Source organism: Syngnathus scovelli, chromosome 20, assembly GCF_024217435.2.
Source record: "Syngnathus scovelli strain Florida chromosome 20, RoL_Ssco_1.2, whole genome shotgun sequence".
Classification (NCBI taxonomy): Eukaryota; Metazoa; Chordata; class Actinopteri; order Syngnathiformes; family Syngnathidae; genus Syngnathus; species Syngnathus scovelli.
The window spans coordinates 4386813-4412139 of NC_090866.1; the positions used below are offsets into that span (position 1 = coordinate 4386813).

The 25327-nt window shown below is 46.3% G+C and overlaps 1 protein-coding gene across 1 annotated transcript; it reads right to left on the bottom strand.

Annotated features, from left to right (window-relative positions):
• Positions 1-9088: 9088 nt before the first annotated feature.
• On the bottom strand, positions 9089-14907 carry LOC125990038 (hydroperoxide isomerase ALOXE3-like). Its single transcript, XM_049756643.2, has 14 exons — positions 14538-14907; positions 14271-14475; positions 14115-14196; positions 13930-14049; positions 13759-13862; positions 13512-13684; positions 13300-13443; positions 13031-13234; positions 12783-12869; positions 12556-12722; positions 12362-12483; positions 12188-12288; positions 11939-12109; positions 9089-11857 (listed from the first exon to the last, which is right to left on the bottom strand). The coding sequence occupies exons 1-14, from the start codon at positions 14682-14684 to the stop codon at positions 11678-11680; spliced, it is 2007 nt and encodes a 668-aa protein (XP_049612600.1). The 5' UTR covers positions 14685-14907; the 3' UTR covers positions 9089-11677.
• Positions 14908-25327: the final 10420 nt, after the last annotated feature.

Consider the following 25327-nt stretch of genomic DNA (forward strand, 5'->3'; position numbering starts at 1 on the left):
ACCTCGCGGGCCTCAGCGTAGACGTGTAGAATCCAGCGGAAATGAGGGATCAGCAACTACACACAAAGGGAAGTTTGGTTGAAAAGCAAAACAAAACTAGAAGATGGAATCTAAAGGGCAAGACTGATTCCTAGTCGATTAATCGGAGGACAAAAAGTTCATTTTGCTAAAAAATACATTTGTTTTGTCAGGACTGCTATTGATCTACTTTACCTTGTGTATGGGATGAATGGCAGAGATGTTGCGGAAGAGGCTCATGGCCCAGACCTCAGACAAAAAGTGAGTGTTCTTCAGGTGGGAGATAGCCTGATGAGTCACCATATTTGCATTTTTGACAAAAATCTTGGCAAGGAGCCAATCCGTCTCCGAGTCAAGTCAAGTCAAGTCAAGTCAAGTCAAGTCAAGTTTATTTGTATAGCCCTAAATCACAAACAGTCTCAAAGGGCTTCACATAGACAAAAATTGACAATTATTCTCAAAGCATCCCCTGATCTTAAGCTCCCGAAAGGGCAAGGAAAAACTCAAAAACCCCTACCAGGGGAAAATGAGAAACCTTGAGAAGGGACCACAGATGGAAGGATCCCCCTTTCAGGATCACCAGGTTGTAATGGATGCAGAGAGGGCACAAGTAATACATAATATGAAAATCAATAAAAAAAAAATGGATGTCGGAGATGCCCTCGATTGTCCTGGCAGTGTCTTCAAGGAGGTTGAGCTGCAGTTTCCTCATCTTGAATTGGTCCCCGAGAATCCAGCTAGCCGCTATCAGCTTGTGCGCCACCTAACCCTCTCCCCAGCCAGGGAGGGTCGTGGGCAGAGAGAACAAAAAACAAACTCCGGCCGAATCAGCCACTACGAGTTAGTTAAAGGCCATCTCATAGAAATGTGTCTTTAAACGTGTCTTAAATGTTTCTACTGAGGTAGGAGTTCTAATATCCATTGGTAGGGCATTCCAAAGCTCTGGAGCCCGAATAGAGAATGCTCTAGAACCTGCAGACATTTTCTTGGCCTTCGGTGTAACTAAAAGACTAGCGTTTTGCGAACGAAGGTTACGAGACGAAACATATGGAACAACTAGGTCGACGAGATATGAAGGCGCTAAGCCATGCAGTGATTTATAGGTTAGTAGAAGAACCTTGAAGTCACATCTTAAATGGACCGGGAGCCATTGTAAGTTGGCTAATATTGGGGTAATGTGATCAAATTTTCTTGTCCGTGAGAGCAGCCTCGCAGCAGCATTTTGTACTAACTGTAGACTTTTGATGAGGGACTTAGGAAGACCAGAGAATAATACATTACAGTAGTCCAGGCGCGACGTGACGAACGCATGTATAATAGTTTCCGCATCCCCGGTCGAGAGGATCGGACGAATCTTAGCAATATTACGAACGTGAAAAAATGCAATTCTGGTTATATTCTTAATGTGTTTTTGAAAGGAGACCGTTTGGTCAAATATTACCCCGAGATTAGTTACAGTATCACTCTGAGTGATAGTACGGTTATCTATAGTTATAGTGGTTTTCTTAAATAAGTGTTGATAATGAGTAGGACCAATTATCAACATCTCAGTTTTATCTGGGTTAAGACGAAGGAAGTTGAGAGACATCCATTGCTTGATCTCCGCAAGGCACGCCTCGAGATTAAAACAGTCCCGCGGATCTGTCATCGATAACGGCATATATAATTGGGTGTCATCCGTGTAGCATTGAAAACTAATATTATATTTACGTATTATGTCCCCAAGCGGAATCATATAAATATTAAATAAAATCGATCCGAGTACCGATCCCTGTGGGACACCACTTTTAACATTATAGAGCTCAGAAGACGTATTGCCATGGACCACTCGGTGCGTCCTGTCTGATAGATAGGAATAGAACCAGCCTAGTGCTGACCCTGAGATACCAACACAACTTTTAAGACGCCCTAATAAAATATCGAAGTCTACAATGTCAAAGGCAGCACTAAGATCGAGTAGTAACAATACAGACGACGTATTTGAATCCATAGCTATGAGGAGATCATTAGTCACTTTAGCAAGTGCTGTCTCTGTGGAATGATTAGCTCTAAAACCAGACTGAAAAGAGTCATATCTATTATTAGCGACCATGTAATCAATAAGCTTAGACTTAGACTTAGACTTAGACTCAACTTTATTAATCCCTTGGGATTACTCCTTCAGGGAAATTCTGTGTCCAGTAGCAGTAAAATACAAAATACACAAGAAAAAGCACAGAGATAAAGATATACAGAAGATGCAGAAATACACACAGTGCAAGAGTTAGCAATGAAATGTAAAAGAGGCAAAAAGATAAACTAGGCAAGAAAATTGAGGGAGGTAAAAACACTACACAGTAGTTGCCATAATATTGCACATTGTATATTGACGTGTGAATGTGTACAGTTATTACAAGCATCTCCATGTCCCTGTTCATGTCCATGTCACCTCCTCTCCCCCAGTGAGGAGTTGAATAGCTTGATGGCTTGGGGGACAAAGGAGTTCTTCAGTCTGCTTGTCCTACAATTGGGGAGGAGCAGTCTCCCACTGATCCGGCTCCTCTGATCAGTGATGACAGTGTGCAGAGGGTGACTGACATTGTCTATAATGTCCAACAGTTTTTTCAGTGTCCTTGCCTCTGCCACCGTCTCCAGTGAGTCCAGCTTCTTGCCGATCAGAGAGCCGGCTCGCCTGACCAGTTTGTCCAGTCTGGAGGTGTCCTTCTTGGATGTGCTGCTGCCCCAGCACACCACGGTGTAAAACAGGACACTGGCAACCACAGACTGGTAGAACATCTCCAAGAGTTTGTTGCAGATGTTAAAAGAACGTAGTCTCCTCAGGAAGTACATCCTGCTCTGTGTCTTCCTGTGAAGGTGGTTGGTGTGAGTTGACCAGTCCAGTTTTTTATCCAGCCACACCCCAAGGTACTTGTAGGAGTCCACAGCCTCCACCTCAGCCCCCTCCAACAGTACGGGCCTAGGCTTAGGCCTGTTCCTCCCAAAGTCTATGACCAGCTCCTTGGTCTTGGAGATGTTGAGCTCCAGTTGGTTGGCACGGCACCAGGTGGCGAAATCCCCCACCAGGCTCCTATACTCCTCCTCTCTATTGTCCCTGATACACCCGACAATGGCTGTGTCATCCGCGTACTTCTGTATGTGACACAGCTCAGAGTTGTAACAGAAGTCTGAGGTGTACAAGGTGAAGAGTACAGGGGCCAGCACTGTGCGCTACTACTTTTTCAAGAAGTTTTGCTATGAATGGGAGGTTTGAAACTGGCCTATAATTACTGAGACAGTCCGGGTCAAGATTTGCTCGCTTAAGTAACGGTTTAATAATAGTGGTTTTAAAGGCTGTTGGCACTATCCCAGAGGAGACAGACAGATTGATTATATTTAAGACGGACGGTCCTAAAATTGGAAATAATTCTTTAAGTAGTTTGGCTGGAAGCGGCTCGAGTAAACATGTTGTTTGTTTAGCCGCACTAACCAATTGTGTAAGCCTTTCAAGGGACACGCTTTTAAAATTTGAGAAGGTTATTGCATGATCCCCAGCGCTAGTAACCGGCGGAGCGATTGGAATGGTATTCCTGATCTCGTCCCTAATGGACTCAATCTTTTGAGCAAAAAATTTCATAAACTCGTCAGCTGAATGGAAGGAGCTATCAGGGGTCGGCTGGCGTAGAGTTAGCTTTGCCACTGTATCAAATAGGTATTTAGGATTGTTTTTATTGAGATTAATGACTTGCGAAAAATAACGAGTTTTTGCTAAGATAAGCGCATCTTTATATTTCAGGAGGCTGTCCTTCCATGCCTGATGGAAAACCTCAAGTTTGGTTAAACACCATCTGTGCTCATGCTTTCTACATAATTGCTTAAGCGTACGTGTTTCATCTGTGAACCACGGAGTTGGCCATCTACGGCGAGTTTTCAGACGTAGCGGCGCCACAGAGTCGATGGCTTTTAATAATGTCGCATTAAATTCATTTCTAAGATTATCAATAGAGCCGCTGTATGCGGGAAACATGGCGGTTGCCGGCGACAGTAACTCAGATAGCGCAGTTGCAGTTATGGAGTTAAAATTACGGCTGCTATAATTCTGATTGCTCTCTTGTCTTTGACAAGAAACTAAAATTTCAAATTTTATTAAGAAATGATCAGACAAAACAGTAGTGTATGGCAGTACTGCCATATTTGAGGTTGCTAGTCCCCGGGATAATACCAGATCTACGTAAGGTATTTCCATTCTTATGCGTTGCTGCCTGTACGGCTTGCGTAAAACCAAACGTATCGATTAAAGTCTGAAATGCCGAAGTCAGTGGTTCTGACGGTGAATTCATGTGGATGTTGAAATCACCCATGATAACTATATTATCTGCATTTGTCACTAGATCACCCCTCCGTGAGTCGTCACCTTATCGTGGTGGAGGGGTTTGTGTGCCCCTATGATCCTAGGAGCCATGTTGTCGGGGGCTTCATGCCCCTGGTAGGGTCACCCATGGCAAACGGGTCCTAGGTGAGGGGCCAGACAAAGCACGGCTCACAGAAGCCCCTTATGATGAGTGATATAAATGGACTTAGTTCTCCCTCGCCCGGACACGGGTCACCGGGGCCTCCCTCTGGAGCCAGGCCTTGGAGGCGGGGCTCGAAGGCGAGCGTCTGGTTGCCGGGCCTTCGCCCATGGCATAGCCCGAAAAGGAAACGTGGGTCCCCCTTCCCATGGGCTCACCACCTGTGGGAGGGGCCGAAGGGGTTGGGTGCAATGTGAGCTGGGCGGCAGCCAAAGGCAGGGACCTTGGCGGTCTGATCCCCGGCTGCAAAAGCTGGCTCTTGGGACATGGAATGTCATCTCTCTGGCTGGAAAGGAGCCCGAGCTGGTGTACGAGGCAGAAAAATTCCGACTAGATATAGTCGGACTAGCCTCCACGCACAGCTTGGGCTCCGGTACAAGCCCTCTCGAGAGGGGCTGGACTCTCTTCCACTCTGGAGTTGCCCACGGTGAGAGGCGTCGAGCAGGTGTGGGTATACTTATTGCCCCCCGGCTGGGCGCCTGCACATTGGGGTTCACCCGGCTGAACGAGAGGGTAGCCTCCCTCCGCCTTCGGGTGGGGGGACGGGTCCTGACTGTTGTTTGTGTCTATGCACCAAACGGCAGCTCAGAGTACCCACCCTTGGGGTCCTTGGAGGAAGTGCTGGAGAGCGCTCCTTCTGGGGACTCCATCGTTCTACTGGGTGACTTCAATGCTCACGTGGGCAATGACAGTGAGACCTGGAAGGGCGTGATTGGGAGGAACGCCCCCCCCCCCCCCCCGATCTGAACCCGAGCGGTGTTCTATTGTTGGACTTCTGTGCTCGACACGGATTTTCAATAATGAACACCATGTTCAAGCATAAGGGTGTCCATGTGTGCACTTGGCACCAGGACACCCTAGGCCGCAGTTCGATGATCGACTTTGTAGTCGTGTCATCGGATTTGCGGCCACATGTTTTGGACACTCGGGTGAAGAGAGGGGCGGAGCTGTCAACTGATCACCACCTGGTGGTGGGTTGGCTCCGATGGTGGGGGAAGATGCCGGTCCAACCTGGCAGACCCAAACGCTCTGTGAGGGTCTGCTGGGAACGTCTGGCAGAATCTCCTGTCAGGAAGAGCTTCAACTCCCACCTCCGGCAGAGCTTTTCCCACGTCCCGGGGGAGGCGGCGGACATTGAGTCTGAGTGGACCATGTTCCGCGCCTCCATTGTTGAGGCAGCCGACCGGATCTGTGGCCGTAAGGTCGTTGGTGCCTGTCGTGACGGCAATCCCCGAACCCGCTGGTAGACATCGGCGGTAAGGGATGCCGTCAAGCTGAAGAAGGAGTCCCATCGGGCCGTTTTGGCCTGCGGGACTCCGGAGGCAGCTGACAGGTACCGGATGGCCAAGCGGAACGCGGCTTCGGCGATTGCTGAGGCAAAAACCCGGGCGTGGGAGGAGTTTGGTGAGGCCAATGAGAATGACTTTCGGACGGCTTCGAGGAAATTCTGGTCCACCATCCGGCGTCTCAGGAGGTGGAAGCAGTGCAACGTCAACACTGTTTACAGTGGGGATGGCGTGCTGCTGACCTCGACTCGGGACGTCGTGAGTCGGTGGGGAGAATACTTCGAAGACCTCCTCAATTCCACCTACACGCCTTCCATTGAGGAAGCAGGGCCTGGAGACTCTGAGGCGGATTCTCCAATCTCTGGGGTCAAAGTCACTGAGGTAGTTAAAACGAGCTATGGGTCGTGACCGAAAGAACGAGATCCCGGATACAAGCGGCCGAAATGAGTTCTCCGCAGGATGTCCGGGCTCTCCCTTAGAGATAGGGTGAGAAGCTCGGTCATCCGGGAGAGACTCGGAGTAGACTCGCTACTCCTCCACGTTGAGAGGAGCCAGATGAGGTGGCTCGGGCATCTAATCAGGATGCCTCCTGGACGCCTCCCTGGGGAGGTGTTCCGGGCATGTCCCACCGGTAAGAGACCCCGGGGACGACCCAGGATGCGCTGGAGAGACTATGTCTCTCAGCTGGCCTGGGAACGCCTTGGGATCCCCCGGGATGAGCTGGATGAAGTGGCTGGGGAGAGGGAAGTCTGGGAGTCCCTCCTAAAGCTGCTGCCCCCGCGACCCGACCCCGGATAAGTGGAAGAAGATGGATGGATGGATGGATGGATGGATGGATGGATGGATGGATGGATGGATGGATGGATGGATGGATGGATGGATGGATGTCACTAGATCAGCCACAAATTCTGAAAATTCATCCAGGAAGCCAGAGTAAGCCCCGGGTGGACGGTAAATAACAGCAAGATAGAATGACGGTAAAGCAGTGGATTGCACAATGAGAACTTCAAATGTTTTAAATACGTGAATTGAGCGAGGCCTAAATCCAAGCTCAGAATTTGAGATGAGGGCGACACCCCCACCCTTTTTTCGAGGACGCGCCACATGCTAGCTCACAAAATTTGGAGGCGAGGGCTCGTTAAGCGGCAGCAGTTCATTAGGTTTTAACCAAGTCTCGCAAAGACCGAAAACGTTTAGATTATGTTCCGTGATAAGGTCATTAACGAGAACTGCTTTCGTATGAAGCGATCTAATATTCATAAAACCGAGTTTAAGTGTAATCGGTCGATCAGGGTGCGTATCTATCGAAGGGAGATCTGGTTCCCCTCGGAAGGTTCTTGATGCATCTGCTGCAAGAGCGAACCACATCGGAACACTGACTGAGCGGCGGTACCGTTGCTTTGCGAAGTACCTGGATCGCGATGGGCACCAGTTTTTGCTCAGGGTTCAGGAATAGCAAACAGAGCGGGGCGGGCATTTGGAGTTCCTGCCCGTGATAGAGTTTCCCGGGTATTCCACTCAGAATCTTCTGGTCGTAGAGGAATATGTTCCCCATCTGTGTGACATTCCAGTGAAGGTTTTAAAATCAAAATGTCTGCCAGGCGACGGAAGTTAAACAATACCTTCATTTCATTAGCCAACGTGCTTCCGTCCTCTCGGAATGGCTTCACCGATTCCTCGCTGACGGGAAAATTTGATGGAAGTTCTGAACAGCGTTTGATGGAACAGGGGTTGACGCCGTTCAGGAACTGGGCTCCATAAAAGTTGTGTTCCTTCCAGTGATCGGAAACGTACTCTGGCGGGAACAATTCAAGCTAGCTAACGAGGCTAATAACAGATAAGCTAAGCTAGGACCAACCCGACAAATAAATGGATCAACAAATATTTATGAGATGGACAAAGTGAGTGACTCACCTGATATTTGCGTCTTTCTGATCGAGAAAATTATTTTTATGTCTTCGAGGCTCTGCCAATTTTCCTCGGATGTTAGCATCCCTTTCAGCATGACTTCCAAGATCCTGACGTGCAAAAGTATTCAAATTGTGACTCTTCACAATTCAAGTTTAAAGTCGGATCTGTGAGCTTACCCGACATACAAAGCCTTCTTTGACTAGAGAAATCGTGATATGGACATGCGGGCATCAGCCGGGACATTTGATACCGTGAAGTCGCTGTGGTGAGGAAGTTTTTCATTGATGGAGGTCCATCTGGAAAGAATTGGCATCATAATTGAAACCACATTCATATATCTTCTCATTGACATTCTTACCGGAAGAAGCACGTTTTGGATGCCAGTTCATTTTTGCGATGCTCGATCACCAATGGGTGCCCGTCTTCGAAAGCCTTCATAGCTAAAAAAAAAAAAAAAAGAAATCTTAATGTACAGTAGAAGATGACTGAAAGGGAAACATGAAGCCCCCTCTCAGCTCCACGACCTCGTTATTAGAAAGCCATTGGTGACACGAGAAAAGCAGACTCTCCCCCCCTCGGGTGTGCTCACGGTTATTTTCGTGCAGAACCACTCGCTTTCGAGGAAAGGAAAACGTAGGCTTTTCTCCACCAAGAGAACTTTCCCCAGAGACGAACTGGTTTGGATGGTGTACGTCCCAGTCCAGAATTTAAAAAAAATAAAAACAAAATAATAAAAATAATATATAAATAACAATAAATAAATAAATACCTGATAAATAAATTAGCAATAAATAAAAATAAATAATAAATAAAAATAATTTAAAAATAAAAACCAATTGTTTTATAATGCGTTAGCATTAGTTGTCAAGCAATTTGGGCAACTCATCGTCTCGGTCATGAAGTTGACACCCCAGTTGTTCGAGTCTGTGGTCACTCTGCCCTTGACTCTCGAGCAAGGTGATGAGAATTCGGTCGAACGTGGCCGCAAAGGAGCGTTCACCTGTCACTACTTCCAGTTTGTACTCTGCCATACTCGCTAAGTATTTGTAGTCCTTAAAAAGCCAACTTGATGGTCAATCGGGTGTCTTCTCAACTGGCACGGCGATGTTCTCTTTTTAATCTTTTCCTCTCTCCCCCTGCAAATGAGTGATCAAATGCAGTATGTAAAATATACAAATATTTAAATGTCAAATAGAGGCGAGATTGACAAAGAAATCGTTGAATTCAACAGGCAAAACACATGTAGATGAAAAAAAAACAAAGTCGAGTCACGACTTTGTCAAACCCCGGGGGACTTGGGAGCCAAGCCGAACGAAACAACGAGAAGAAGCGCAATTCTTTTATTGTTTGTAGTTGACATCAAACAGCAAATATAAAACAACAAAGTATCAATTCTGTTTTCGGATGGAGTCATGGATGGATTCTCAGGTACTTGTTTGCATTTGATACAAAATTGACAAGTTTCCACTTTTTGTCTCAGCGGGTAGACCGAAGAATAACAGTAGCAGATGACAGAGTTTAAGAACTGTCAAGACTGTGAAACGTTAAAGACATTACTGCCATCTAGTGGACGAGCCTTTAATTGTTTTTTTCTCTTCATGGCGTAAACGAAGATATTTGTCACGTCTTGTCCCCAACTGCTCCACTATGTGTCTGTTGTCTTGGTTTCTTTCTGTGTGCTCGCCCCTCCCCTCCTGTGTGCCCATGATCAGTGTGATTATTCCCACCTGCCTCTCGTTACCTGTCATGTATATAAGTCCTGTCTGCCCCTCACTCCCTGTCGGATCATTGGTTGCTGTCGTGTCGTCTTCATGTCCTTTTGGTTCCTGTCGGTTTCAAGAATGTTTTGGTTGGGAAGTCATTTTGTTTTGTTAAGTCATGTCAGTTTACCGAGTCTGTATTTTGAGTTCCGCCAATAAACCTTGGTCCAAGCTGCACCCGACCGTGACAGAATGATCCGACCACTACAACGACCAGCGCTTGGACCCCCCTCCACCACCAGCTTCCACTGCGACGCCCGATCCACGTCTGAGCAGGTTCCATCGCCGTGGGCTCCACAGCTGCCGTCAAACTTGCTCCCGCGATTCCGAACCCGCGGCCGCCATCGGAGTGCTTCTGGCGCCAGCGGCTTTGCGGCCGCGATCGGACTCTGGTGCCGCGACGCCGGACCCACGGCCGCCGTTGGAGTGCCTCCCGGCGTCATCAGACTCACGGCCGCCATCGGGCTCCACCCCAGCGTCGCAGGACCCGCGAACGTCAGCAGACATCCAAGCCAGCTGCGTCGGACCCGCGATCGTCCCTGGCTCCACTCCCACTGCTGCAGCGCGTGATGGCTCTTGCCGCCGCGCACAGCCCCGCTTTCCGAATGCCACCGATCGCGGTACGGACTGTCAGAGTTGCCGCCGATCGAGGTACAGACTTCCAGAATCGCCGCCAATTACTGTACGGACTTCCAGAGTCGCCATCCGAATGCATTCTATGTTTGGGTTGCCGCCCGAGTGCGGTTCATGTTTGTGTTTCCGCCGATTGCGGTTCTGTCCCCAACTCGCCGCCCGAGCGCGGTTCAGTTCCCCAAGTCGCCGCCCGAGCGCGGTTCTGTTCCCCAAGTCACCGCCCGAGCGCGGTTCTGTCCCCAAGTCACCGCCCGAGCGCGGTTCTGTCCCCGAAGTCGCCGCCCGAGCGCGGTTCTGTCCCCGAAGTCGCCGTCCGAGCGCGGTTCTGTCCCCGAAGTCGCCGCCCGAGCGCGGTTCTGTCCCCGAAGTCGCCGCCCGAGCGCGGTTCTGTCCCCGAAGTCGCCGCCCGAGTGCAGTTCTGTCCCCGAAGTCGCCGCCCGAGTGCGGTTCTGTCCCCCAGGTCGCCGCCCAAGTGCGGTTCTGTTCCCCCAAGTCGCCGCCCGAGTGCGGTTCTGTTCCCCAAGTCGCCGCCCGAGTGCGGTTCTGTTCCCCAAGTCGCCGCCCGAGTGCGGTTCGGTTCCCCAAGTCGCCGCCCGAGTGCGGTTCGGTTCCCCAAGTCACCGCCCGAGTGCGGTTCGGTTCCCCAAGTCGCCGCCCGAGTGCGGTGCGGTTCGGTTCCCCAAGGCGCCGTCCGAGTGCGGTGCGGTTCGGTTCCCCAAGTCGCCGCCCGAGTACGGTTCGGTTCCCCAAGTCGCCGCCCGTGTGCGGTTCGGTTCCCCAAGTCGCCGCCCGAGTGCGGTTCGGTTTCCCTGGTCGCCGCCCGAGTGCGGTTCGGTTCCCCTAGTTTTTTTTTGGGACGTCGGGAGCCGTCCCTTGTGGGGGGGGGGGGGGTTCTGTCACGTCTTGTCCCCAACTGCTCCACTATGTCTGTCTTGGTTTCTGTCTGTGTGCTCGCCCCTCCCCTCCTGTGTGCCCATGATCAGTGTGATTATTCCCACCTGCCTCTCGTTACCTGTCATGTATATAAGTCCTGTCTGCCCCTCACTCCCTGTCGGATCATTGGTTACTGTCGTGTCGTCTTCATGTCGGTTCCTGTCGGTTTCAAGAATGTTTTGGTTGGGAAGTCATTTTGTTTTGTTAAGTCATGTCAGTTTACCGAGTCTGTATTTTGAGTTCCGCCAATAAACCTTGGTCCAAGCTGCACTTGGTCGTCCTGCTCCATGCTCCACCCGACCGTGACAATATTACTTCTTTACTAAAAAACAAAACAAAATAAATCTCTTACTAATTTACTGCCCCCTAGTGGAAGAACCTTTAATTGGTTTTTAATCAATAACGTAACTGGCGTAGACAAAGATACAAAGATTTATTTTTGCATTTGCAACTAATAACAACAACAACGGTTATTGTCCGAGCCCATATTTTAGTGATTATGATTACCGTCACCAACTTAGAAAGTGTAATCTTGAAAGATAAAAAAGTTACACAAGTGTTTACTTGTCACCCATCAAGAAGCGCTAATTTACTTAATAATGCTGCTGTCCACTTGACTCGGGTCCAAATATTTGTACGGCACTCCGAGCTTTGCGTTTCTGTCTTTGATAACATTGCTAAGGTCGGCCAAGTCTTCTTGGAACTGTTTCATTATCTGCTTGACTACGGGCTCCTGGAATCGTTCGTCAGGATAGGAACCCAGCGGAACCTGCCAGCATCGTAAAACAAAAAGTTGTTTTCATAACCTCCATAAGGAAATCATCAGCAAGTCTTTCATTGCTCAACTTACGGAATCGGAGTAGTTGAGCGTGAGCGCGTATAGAACGGTTGCCGTCATGACTGTCTCGCCGATGTTTGGGAGCGTCTCCAAAATGGTCGCCGTGCTGGTTTGTCCTTTGGCAGTTGGAGACGGCTTGCGCAACAGTAAGGAGCCATTGGGGACGAACATCTGGTAGTCAAACTGGAGGAGCAAAAGAAAACCGATTAGCTCGTCCTTTGTCCTTTTCGTCCGTCTGTCGGATGTGAATCGTTGCTTCACCTGTCCGTTATTGACTGCAGCATGCTGAGCCGAAACCGTGAAGATCACCATGGTGATGAACTTGACCACCTCCTCAACATTTCGGAAGGCCTCGGGACATCCTGTGGCAAAATATTTTCCAAAAAGCTTGCTATGCACAGACATTGTCTTAAAAAATTGAAATTGGTTTATTACCTGAAGACTTCTTCCCTAAAAAGCAGCGAGTGAAGATCTCCTGGATCCACGCTTGCAACTCCGAGTCTCGGACCACCTCGTTGTTTGAACGATAGTAGTGTCTGACTACAGCCAGCACAAATCTGACCCCCCAAAAAAATCACAATCTTGGATAGTTGGGGCAATGACTTATGATGGTGAAAAAAAATATATACTTGTGGATGATGTCCCAGATTTTAAGGCCATCATCTCTGTAGTAGAAGTCGGGGATGGACTCGAGTCCTCGAGAGCGAATGTCGTCCGGTAAGCAGAGCGAGGTGTACGTTAGCTCGTCTTGCGCCCGGGCCATTAGCTCGAGAGTGCCGTCGACTCCAACTGAACTCTAGTCACGTAAAATATAAATCACACGAGCGAACAACTGGGGCGCAAGGATGGGCCGTACCAATGCAAACGACCCGGAAGGTCCCAACAGAAGCTCGCGGGCCTGAGTGTTGACGTGTAGAATCCAGCGGAAATGAGGGATCACTAACTACACAACAAAAGGAAGTTCAGTTGAAAAGCAGAACATAACCTTTTTTTAGAAGATGGTGTTAGACGATGGGCAAGACCGATTCTTAGTCGATTAATCGGAGTACAAAACGTTCATTTTGCAAAAATTGGTTTGTCAGGACAGTTATTGATCTACTGTACCTTGTAAATGGGATGAATTAGCGGAAAGTTGCGGAGGAGGCTCATGGCCCAGACCTCGGACAAAAAGTGAGTGTTCTTCAGGTGGGTGATGGCCTGGTGAGTCATCATCTCGGCATTTTTCACGATTATCTTGGCGAGGAGCCAATCCGTCTCCGAGTCACTTGGCAGGAAGATTGGGTTCTCTTCTGAGGGTTCTTGATGCACCTGCCGCAAGAGCGAACCACGTCAAAACACTGACTGAGCGGCGGTACCGTTGCATTGCGAGTTACCTGGATCGCGATGGGCACCAGTTTTTTCTCGGGATTCAGGTACAAGAGACAGAGAGGGGCGGGCACTTGGAGTTCCTTCCCGTGATAGAGTTTCCCGGGCATTCCACTCAGAATCTTCAGGTCGTAGAGGAACATGTTCCCTCTCTGTGTGACAGTGACATCACAATTTTGAATGTTTGTCATGGTCAAGTTAAGGAACACCTCACGCGTACCATGAACTCGTTGTACAGAGGCATTCCGATCTCGAGGTATGGCTTCACCATTTCCTCTCTGACTTTGAAGTTTGGAGGAAGTTCTGAGCAGCGTTTTATCAAGCAGGGGTTGATGCCGTTCAGGAACTGGGAACCATAAAAGTCGTCTTCCTTCCAGTGCTCGGCGACATACTCTGGCGGGAACAATTCAAGCTAGCTAACGAAACATTTGCGTGGCTGATAACAGAAAAGCTAAGCTAGGACCAACCTGACATTTCTGTCTTTCTGTCTTTGAAGATTGTTTTTATGTCTTCAATAGTTTTCCAGCTTTGTTCATTTCCGAGCATCCCCTTCCACTTGAGCTCCAAAGCCCTAAAGCGCAACCGGATCGAAACGCTTTCAAGAACGCCGACACAATGTTAAACCTCGGTCAACTTACCCCGAAGATAAGGCCGACTCAAATTCTTTAATTCGTGACTTTGACAGGCGGATTTCAGCGGGGACCTTTTTGGAACTAAACGAGCTGTGTTGAGGAAGTCTTTCGTTGCTCGAGGCCCATCTGGAGAGGAGAGTGTTGTCGTTTAAGACCAAAACGGAAATGTTTTTGTGCTTGCGAAAACTTACTGAAAGATGCTCTTCTTCGACGCCAGCTCCTTTCGGCGGTGCTCGATCAGCAACGGGTGCTCGTCTTCGGACGCCTTCATAGCTAAAAATAAATAAATAAATACTTTCTTAATGTACAGTAGAAGAAAGATGACAAAGGGAAACATGAAGCCAAACCTTTTCCACCTCTCAGCTCCACCAATTCGTTGTTGGAAAGCCATTGATAACACGGGAAAAGCAGACTCTCCCCCTCAGGGGTGCTCACGGTTATCTTCGAGCAAAACCACTCGTCGTCGCCGAACAAAAAACGAGGGTTCTTCTCCACCTTCACCAGCAGAAGTTTCCCCAGAGACGCTTTGGTTTTGACGGTGTACGTGTCATTCTGGAATTTCAGACAAAAAAGAAAATGGAGGATCCAGGTTTTACTCACATTGTCCAACTCACCATCCCAGTCTTGAAGTCAACGCCCCAGTTGTCCAAGTCGGTCGTATCGCTTTGCCCTTGGCTTCCGATCAAGGTGACGAGAATGTGGTCAAAGGTTCCTGCGCATTCCCACTGGCCCGTCATTACTTCCAGCTTGTACTCCGCCATGGTCGGACTGTCATGAGACTGTTTTCAAAGCTGAACTATAAAATGTCTTTGTGGCTTTTCCAGACTTTCCAGTTGTCTTGTGAACACACCTGACTTTTCTAAAAGGGGTCGGCAGACGATTCGCACGACAAGAGGCAACGTCGATTTTGAAGTGAGTTGTTGAGCAAGCCAAGACAAGCAGGTAGGTCATGCATCTGAACATTTCAACAACAACAAAAAAATGCAGGTTGACGCATACCTAGAGACCACAAATGAGCCCTCAGGGACATTGTTGTGTTTGCAAGTACAGCGCACAAACTTGTCGAACATGTCGGATCCGTCCAACGTTTCAGTGAGGGGGCAGACTGCAGAAGATATTTGACATTCTTAAGGCTTAAATTCTGAGTGTTGAGGTTATTTTTTTTGCCAGAGAACAAATTGGAGAGCAAAGTTCAAGATTTCAAAACTTTATTGACCAACAATTGTCCCGCAGATAAATAGTTATGCTGTTTTCAATTTCTTTGGGGTTCAAGTAAAGGTAAGGCAGATGAACCTCCCCGTTCCTCTTCTCGATGGCATTGCCAATGGTGGATAATTCGACTTGAAAATCTTCAATCATCCTCAAGACCGCAGGCTCGCTGAACCGTTGAGGGTAGTGACCCAAAGGGATCTGGCCGAGACACGAGGAACACTTTCAGGGCTCGGTGCCAACCCACGTAGCTGCCTCGCTTTCCAAACTGCGGCGTCCAACTTACAAAGTCATCGTACTTCTCGCTGAGGAGCCAAATGAGAGACACAGCGAGCGAGCTGAAGGATTTGTTGGGGAGAGTCTCCAGAATGTCGTCCATGGTGGCGTTTCCTTTGATGGTTGGTGGAGCCAGATGGAGTTGCAGCGGACCGTTGGGTATCCAACTCAGATAAGCTACAGGGAACAAATGAGCGTCAAATGTAGACTTGAGGCAGAGAACTTTGTCTTCACCTGTCCCATGTTAAGTGAAGAATGCCGAGCAGACGCGGTGAAGATCACCATTGTGACAAACGTGATGAGCTCGTCCACATTTTGGATGCTTGAAGGGAAACCTGCGACGATACGGACAAACCAGGAAGTAGATTGCAAACTGATGAAAAAAACAAATCGGCAATACTTGAAGCAGCATTCCCCAGAAAGCCATAATTGAAGATCTTGCTGACCCATTGCTGAAGCTCAGCATCTTCAGACACTTCACCATCCAGCGGATAAAAATACGCCATCAAGGCGAAATGACAAAGATCCAATATTCTGAAGAGCATCTTCAATGTCCATCAAGCTGCCGAGCCTCACCTGTTAATGACATTCCACAACCTCAAAGCATCATCTCGGTAATAAAAGTTAGAGATGGACTCCAGAGAGAGAAGATCAATGCCCCAGGCTCTGATGTCTATTCATATGCAAATGAGTTAGGGGTCATAAAATTTTATGACCTTTTTATGACTTGTTATGGTATCATAAATCACCCTCTTTTGAATTGTGGCGGGGTTGGGGGCATCAAGACGGCGCCATTCGTGACGGCGCCATCTTTGACTGTCGCCATTTTGGTTTGCTGGCGCCATTTTTAAGATGTGGATATGTATGGGCATGTATTTTTATGAATCAAGACAGGTGTAGCATCTGAGCTAGCTTTGGCTCGCGCGTGTGGGTTGAAGGGGGTTTTGTTGAGAAAATCATTGAAATGTCGTTAGCATGGTGCCAGAGGTATTTGAAGGGGGTTTTGTTGAGAAAATCATTGAAGTATCGTCAGGATGGTGCCAAAGGTATCTGAAAGATAAAAGAAAAGCAAGAGGGAGACAGACGAAGGCCTCTGTTTTTATGAAGGCTGTCTAAGTTTAAAACATATCCTGATTAAAAAAAAAAACAAAAAAAAAAAACAACAAAAAAAAAACCACGTGATACACAGAGGTGTGGTTTGAGAGAGGGGCCGGACCTGTCGCGCAAGAGTATTCTGCTGATAGTTCATAGAAAAGAGCTAAGCTAAAGCTGTGGTGTTAAACTGCAAACCTGAAGCTCAAATCATGATAGCAGAAACGCCAGTCAGTATCCATCTTTGCCGCAGAGGCCCCGATGGTTTGCTAGACGCCCCTAGGAAGAAACAAATGTATCTAAGGCGTATGCAACAAAGGCCTACAGAAAAACTTGAGCGGAGCTGGCATCTAACACCAGAGACTCTATGGGGATTTAAATTTTTTTACGAGACTGGTGAGTTGTCTTTCTTTATGAGAAACCAAGAGAGCTCTGGATCAAACAACAGCAACTATGAGCAGGCCGGTGCATATGGTCAAATGACTGGGGTGTTTTAAATCAAGTCCTGCCAGAGGTTTTGACTGAATTTCTCGATGAATACGGGTTAGAAGGTGAGCTGAATGCAACATGGATTTCAAAAATCACAGCCGGTGGGAGATGTTTTTTCCGGTTTAAAGTTTCTCCTCAAACTGTTGATGGGGCAGAAGATGGAGAGCTAAACGATCTATTGTATCTAACACTAGAAGTGTTTAGCAGCGAATGCGGCCTTTTCCAGACGATATTAAATATACCATTGACAGAGTGGTATGAAAGGATGCAAGCATATGGTGAGAGTATTACGGGGCTTTTTCTATCAAGCCGTGTCTGGACAAACGTCGTCGGAGTGAAACGTAAACTGGCTTTAGATTAACCCTTACTAAAAAATTAAGTTTAAACCCCTGGCCCCCCAACAGCACACAAGACTCTGTTCCTCCTACCCCCTCATACCCCCCTCTTTTTCTCACCTGCAGACACAGAAAGGTGGGGTTGTAGTCATTAGCATAACTATCTAAAATGTATAAGAGTGGACATGCAGACACCCCCTTTCACACACGCACGCACAAGAGAAAGAAGATGGCTCAAAAAATGCTTGCCAGAAGACTTTTACCACATTTTGTACCTATGGGCAATGAGCCGGGCATCACATTCTGGTCCAGCCCTGACAACTCTGATGCCGAGACAGATGATGCGGACACAGCTTTCATCGAGGCGTCACGGCCAAGCACGGCTGTTGAACAACTGGAACCAAAGCCAGCGGGGCCTGAGACAAGGGCGGAAAGGTTTGAGATTCTTTCAATGCCTACACCCGACCCGAACGAACGCATGTCACCGATCTGCCTCGACAATCTGCAACCCGATTCTCTCTATGGAGCTTTGTCATCAACTTTTGACGTGTTTGAAACCCCTGAAACCTAGCAAGCACGATGGGGCAGCAGGAACAGCAGGAGCACCAGCAGAGGCCTCAACAGTATGAAGCGTGGTCATCGTCACGAGCTATCGAGTTGTTTGATGACGCCTGTGCACGCTATCCTGAAAATGGCATGGATTTGCCCTGCTTGTCTGCTGCTGACATTAGAGTCATACTCAAAGAGGCAGAGGTGCCCAATGATTTTGAGGAGGCTGACGACACGATCGTTGACAACGACCCTCCGCTGGCCCTTGAGTTTGGTGTCGTTCCTCCGGTGACCTCGACGCCTGGGAAAATCAACACACAACAGGGCTCAGAGTATATGAGTGTCGAGCCGCTTAAATGGTTGATTATTGAAGATTATACGCGGCTCAAACTTATGCTCGCGCATCTTTTGTATAATGCGTTAATTAAGCATGCTAAATTTAAGTGTGACGGATGTGCTCTTGATGATCTTAGCCAGATGCATCATACGTGCCTGTATGTTGAGGATCGAAACTTTCATTTCTATGTGAATTACGAAGCAGTGACGCCTGAGCTGTGCAATGCTGACTTCCTCCACACGTTGTCGACAATGTTTTTCTATTTTAAAACCTCTGCATCGCTTATAAACATTCGCAATTCTGTTTCTGCCATTCTACATGACCTAGCTCATGAGTGCAAGATCTTCACACGGCTCCGTGCGATAAAACAAGAAGCGCGTGACACTGTTCTGAGTAGCAACGAAGTCGCTCTATTATTTAGAAAGTTTGGAAAGACACAATGGGAGGTTTTGTGAAGAAAATGTGGAGGCAATTGAAGGCTTTCCTAACAGTACTTTTAGATTTAACGGGGTGGGGGGGGGCAGCTAAAGAAGTTTAAAACTCTAATAGGGTCCAAAGTAACACCATCTATGTTATCTTCATTCATTCATGCGTTATGTTAAACCTTAGGATTTTACCATGTTTTTATTTTTACCATGTTTTATACTTGTTTCTGTTTATTGGTAATGTTTTTTAAGAACTAGTTTGATTTTTTTCTGTAATAAACTATTGTGACCGGAAAAGTGACTGTTTCTCTATGTTTATTCAATTTAAAATCACAAGATCATACCTGCTTGTTTTATTACCAGCATCACACTCTGATATCCAACAGAACTTACCTAACAATGGGTGGCGATAGGTGTCTTCAGAGACTCTATTATTGTGCTAAGAATCCAGCTAGTTTTGGGGGAGAGACACGCCTACACAGAGCAGCGGCTGTTAGCTGTAAAAACACTAACATTAAAAAAGTGAAAGCTTTTTTATCCGATCAAGATGCTTACACTTTACACAAACCAGCCAGAATAACTTTTCCTAGAAATAAAGTTTTTGTTCGAGGTCCTATGAGACAATTCCAAGCAGATTTATGCGATATGCAATCACTAGCACGCTACAACGATGGATATAAATATTTACTAACCGTAATGGATATCTTCTCGAAACGTGCATATGTACGCGTTTTGAAAGCTAAAACAGGTATGCAGGTCACCAAAGCATTTGAAGATATCCTATCAGTTAGCGGTTCACCATTACGCCTTCAAACAGATAAAGGGGCAGAGTTTTTTAACAAACATTTCCAGAAATTAATGAAAAAGCACCATATTACACATTTTTCCACCGCCTCTGACACCAAAGCGGAAACGATCGAAAGATTCAACAAAACGTTGAAAACGCGCATGTGGAGGTATTTCACAGCTAAGAACACACAACGTGGATGTAATTCAGGATTTTATTGTCAGTTATAACGACAGTTTTCACACCAATATAAAAATGACACCGAACGCCGTAAACGAAGACAATAAGGATACCGTTTTCACCAACCTGTACGCCAAAAATCCTTTCCGACGGGGGGACAAGTTCCGGTTCGCACCGGGTGAAACTGTGAGAATTTCCAAAATAAAAGGCAATTTTGAAAAAGGTTATTTACAAAGTTACACGGATGAAACTTTCAGAATAAGACAACGTCTCCACCGTGTTCCTCCCGTCTATAAAATATTGGACTTGGATGGTATGCCTGTAGAAGGTAGCTTTTACGAAGCGGAATTACAAAAAGTAAAAATAAAAAAATAAAAAACATTTCGCATACAGAAAATTCTTAAATCACGCACCGTGTCAGGCAAACGCGAGTCCCTCGTCCACTGGGTGGGCTGGCCAGCCAAATTCGACAGTTGGGTACCCACAAAGAGTATTAAAAACATCTGACGATCTCTAAAACGGCCATTCTGTGGAAATTACAAGATGGGTGAACACCAGAGAGAATTCTACGTCAAATTAGCGTCAAATGCTAGTATACATCTATTTAGCTTAAACACCCTCACAGAATTTAAAACCGAACTGGCTCAACATATCGATTTAAAAGTTTCGTGGGAGGTCGGTTTATGTGAGATTTCATACATCAACTCAATACCCACCATTCCTGAGAAAAAACGGAATTTCTATCTGAAACAACCTAAAAATCCGCTTCCTAGAGGTGATGTGTTCCAAGACGACTCAGAAGTCCGGACCATGCTCAAAACGAAAGGAGGGGTTTATCAAAATCATGACTCGTTAGCTTTGGACATTCAAACTCTATTAACTAAAGCGAGTAACAAAAAGATTGACGTCCAATTTGATCAACACAAACAGAGGTTCATGTTTTCGGGCGAAGAAGGATTGAGAATTATGTTGTTATTTATGGCGTAAATTGTCGGAATGAATCCTGAGCATTGGCTCTCACTCAAACCGGAAGGCGTAAACGCACAACATCCTGCCGACAGACGGGCCGGATCATATTTCATGTTCATCTACACTGACGTCATACATCATCAGACAGTTGGTGATGCCTACGCTCCAATGCTTAGAACCCTGCCTCTTGAGGGTAACTATGGCGATGTAATAAACAAAACTTTTAATCCGGTGTACTATTTAGATGTGTGCAGAAGCCACATTGAAACCATTTCAGTTTACCTGCGAACAGACCAGAACAATCCGATAGATTTCGAATACGGGAAGGTCATTCTCACTCTGCATTTTAGATCGAAATAATAATAAATTAAAAAAAAAAAAATGACGACATCGTCAATGCATCCCGACTTGTATCGTTTTGTTGATTATTATGAAACACAAGTGGAGGGCTCGTTTCAAGGTTTTGCAGGTTCGCCAGTGCAATATGGGCGTGGCCTAGGGTCTATTTTTGCAAAATTATTCCGTTTCGTGATGCCTATGTTCAAAAACGGGTTTAACTTGGCGAAGCCGCATCTTCAAGCCGCCGCTAAAAACATAGCGACGGATGTAGCAGGGCGCGTCATTCAAAGAATCCACCAGAAACAAGGCCCCGAGCAAGAAGGTTCCGGGCTAGCTGTATTGTCACGTGGGGGGCTCCATCCTGGTGGGCGGAGCAAAAGGAGCGTTAAAAGGAAAAGGCGCTCCACCGGTCTCAGGTCAGTCATTAAAAAAAAGCGAACTAGACATAAGACAGATATTTTCTCTTAAAAAAATGGCCCTTCTACATTTTAAAAGTCAAGAGGCGACTTTATCAAGTCTTGACCTATTTTCGGCGCCTCTGACGCAATTCTCCATAGAAGATAGCTCATATGTCGAATTTCAACCGTTATCCGCAATCGTGGACCAAGGACCAATAGAATTTTTTATACCTGGGGACGGCTCAAAATATTTAGATTTATCCGACACTTTACTACATCTCCGTGCAAAGGTGACGCGTAGGGATGAGACAAATATTCCACCGCAAGAACAAGTCGGCATCGTGAATTTCCCTATAAACACAATTTTTAATCAATTAGATATTTCGCTGGGTGGGCGGTTAATCTCACAATCTAGTGCCACACACGCCTACAGATCCATCATCGAGCTGCTGTTAAACTTTTCAAACGATTCTTTGGAGTCACAATTCACAGCATGAATGTTCGCAAAAGACGCTAGGGGGCGTATGGACTCCATCTCTCTCGAAGGGGCGGGGGCCAACGATGGTTTTGTGCGGCGCGCACAACAGATTGCAGGCTCACGTGAATTCCATCTCATGGGACCGCTTCATGGAGATATTTTCTTTTCCGAACGCCATCTATTGAATAATGTGGATCTGCGTCTAAAGTTAACTAGAGCTTCTGATGATTTCTGTCTCATGAGCGCTCCAGACAACGATTCGTGTCTCAAAATACTAGGAGCGTCCTTATTTGTGAAAAAAGTATCAATCTCACAATAGCAATAGGTCACGCCGCTGCTTTACAGAAAGGTAACGCACTTTATCCATTAACTCGGGTCAATATGAAGACCTTCTCGGTCCCACAAAACTCACGAATTTGTCATCAGGATAATCTCTTCCTCGGACATATCCCCAAGCAAATTGTAATAGCGCTCGTAAACCACAACAGTTTCATGGGACGGAGAGATTTAAACCCGTTTAATTTTTTGCATTATAACATAGAGTATTTAGCTCTCAGCCACGAAGGTCGACAGATACCTGCCAAAGCTTTTCAGCCCAATTTCGAAGCTGGGATATGTACACGTGAATTTCATAATTTATACACAGCAACAGGGCGTTTTTTAAAAGATCTACCTCTCTGTATCGATCAACAGGATTTTAGTCAGGGCTACTCGCTTTTTGTTTTCAATTTAAGTCAGGTAGATGATTCAGGCGCGTTAACGCCGATTAATAGCGGGGTCCTGAGACTCGATTTACGTTTTAGAACACCGTTACCACACACAGCGACTCTTATTGTATACGCGGCTTATGATTCGCTTATAGAGATTAATGCTAAGAGGGAAGTATTGATGGACTATTATTAACGCTATGAACGGTCGTGAATTGGACATGATTATGACCCGGATGCAGAGAACCTTATTTGGAGGCGTTTTCGCATCGGATGAGCTAGCTGACGTCAGAGACACGCCTCCAAAATATTACATTGTCAACACGCATCCAAGACATTTACCCGGAGAGCACTGGCTCGCTTTGACTTTAGAATCGGACGGTTCGGCCACATTCTTTGATCCTTTTGGTCTGCCACCGGACAGCCCGTACTACCCGTCGAGTATATACAGATTTTTGAAGAAGCATTCTAAATGGGTCGAATATCAGAACGGGCAGCTGCAACACGAGCTGACAGACACCTGTGGCCAACACTGTGTGTATTATTTAAGCCAACGTGGGTGGGGGCTCACCTATCGTGAAGTGCTGACTCATTACAATTCCGATCCTCTCCATAACGACGCCATGGTTAGTGAGTTTGTCAAAAAATGTCGAAGACCAGACCGGATGTGCGGCGGGCAAACATCATGTTCATTGCATAAATTTAAAAAATGTCATTGTCTGAAACCGTGTTAATGTTTTATAAAATCTCTTTTATTCAATAAACATTGTTAAAGAGGGTTACAGAGTCATGCATTTTTGTTTTTTTCACTAACAACAATAGAGTATCATCTAATAACTAACCCATTTTACTACCGGCTATGTCCTCTTTCTTTTTTTTTTATTCATCATGCTTACATCTTCTACATAAGAAACATCCTCATCTTCACCTGTAGCGTATTTTAAACGTTTAAAATCTGCGCGAGCCAAGGGGTTGGAGATGCTTGTTTCCGGTAAGTTTAACCGGGCTAACGTCCGAAGAAATTCAGTCCATCCTACCGGTTTCTCGTTGATTTTTTTCCCACTCGCACACAAATGTCTCAACAAATCGCTCATATGGGAGCCTTTGATAGTTTTTCCTCTAAAAACAAATTCACTTAACGGCGTCCAGCTTACATCTTCTGCCGACAGTCTTTTCAGCACATAGTTGGCATTGTGTCGGAAACGTGGACCTATGGTGTCCAAAATATCCTCATAGTGTCTACCTGTCACCTCAATTGTGGTCTCATCAGCGGTCTTTATTTCACCCCTCTCATTGGCTTCGTTGCGAATCGTAATAGGAATTTGCTCGGAGTCTTTTTGTTTGACCAACCCCAAGTAACGCTGCATTAAGGTCTGATAAATTTTGATCTTTTCATATTGATTTAAATTTTTATTATCCAAAACCTGTTTCATCTCTTCATCCAAAGAATGCTCTGCTGTATCACGGTCGGAGCGGGTCGATTCAGCCTCTCGAGCTGATAAGGTGAAATCAGGAACATTTTCTGAGCCGTTTTCAAACTCATTTTATGCTTTGTTCATAAAGCCACTAATGACACTTCCGAGAACAGGTGCGAAAGCGGCCAGTAACGGCAATATAAAACCACCTTTCTGAACTAACACAGCTCTTTTCTTCTTCAAAGTATTTTTCTTATCAGCCAAAAAGCGGATATTTTTCTTTTGCTTTTTAAGTCTCTTGTAAAGTTTTGATTTTAAGGGTACATGTCCTTTAAGAAGATTTAGAGCAATCTCACATAATGCTTTCACCAAACTACTGGGGCCTCTGAGTAGCAAATGCTTACGTTTGGCCGGTTTGGATGTAAACAGAGATTTGAGTAACGGTGCGTTTGTTTTTAAAAGCTTCGTCATCGTTTTATTGTTTGGGTATATAAACGACAGGCCACTGGTTATGTAGTACACCTGTACGTAGTCTATATTGTTCTGGGCATGAAGGTGTCAAATCTACCAGTAAATACCCATGCGGCTCTCTTGTAGCATCTTCAAAGCATTCCAGGAAAAACTTCCGGTTGCTGGGAGAAATTTGATTCGCCAGGACACTCACCTGCAGTTTATCGCGGGGGTTTTTGAACAAAATCAAATAATTACTGTTTAAACTAATAGTACGGCTGAATTTGCCCTGATGGAATACATTCTGCGTTAGCATTATAACGCTTAAATTTTTATGATGTCTATAGTGGGTGAATATTCGGACGACTTCCGGGTTATCCGAAGCTTGGAAGATGACGTCATCCAAAATCAGTAGATGCTGCTGCTGTGGCGGGAACAGCTTCTCATCATCAAAAGATTCAGGCAGCCCCTTGATAAAAACAATGTCTTTATTCAGGTTTTTGAGCTCATCGTACATTGGCTGATATGAAGTATAAACCCAGACAATATTATCAGGTTTTTGTCTCAGAACATGTTCAGGATTTTGCAATACATTTTTTACAAAGAAAGTTTTGCCACAACCTGAAGGCCCTGCTACTAGAGATGAAAAAGGAAGTTCTAATCTAGGGTCAAATTCAATCTAGTTAAAAGCCATTTCCACACACACACACACACACGTATGGGTAGATAGATAGAAATATCAGTAGCCAAACGGTTCAGTGGTGCCTCGCTCTAGCAGCCTTCTTTTATCGTACACCACACGAAGCCGCTTGGAAAATGACATGTTTCTGAGATGAAACCTGCTCTTATCGCGAACGATATTATGTTGGGGAGCGTATAGCACATCTGAGGTTGCACCTGCTGTATCGATGTACCCTTGAACCAGACTGAGCATGCTATCGAGATAGATGCTGCGACCGCTTTCGTGAC

Coding starts and splice junctions, on each gene's coding strand:
- LOC125990038 (XM_049756643.2), bottom strand. CDS start 14,684: ATGGCGGAGTACAAGCTGGAAGTAATGACGGGCCAGTGGGAATGCGCA. Junction 13,863..13,929: donor GAGTCGGCCTTATCTTCGGG/GTAAGTTGACCG, acceptor GTTGCGCTTTAG/GGCTTTGGAGCTCAAGTGGA. Junction 13,685..13,758: donor CAGAAAGACAGAAATGTCAG/GTTGGTCCTAGC, acceptor TGTTCCCGCCAG/AGTATGTCGCCGAGCACTGG.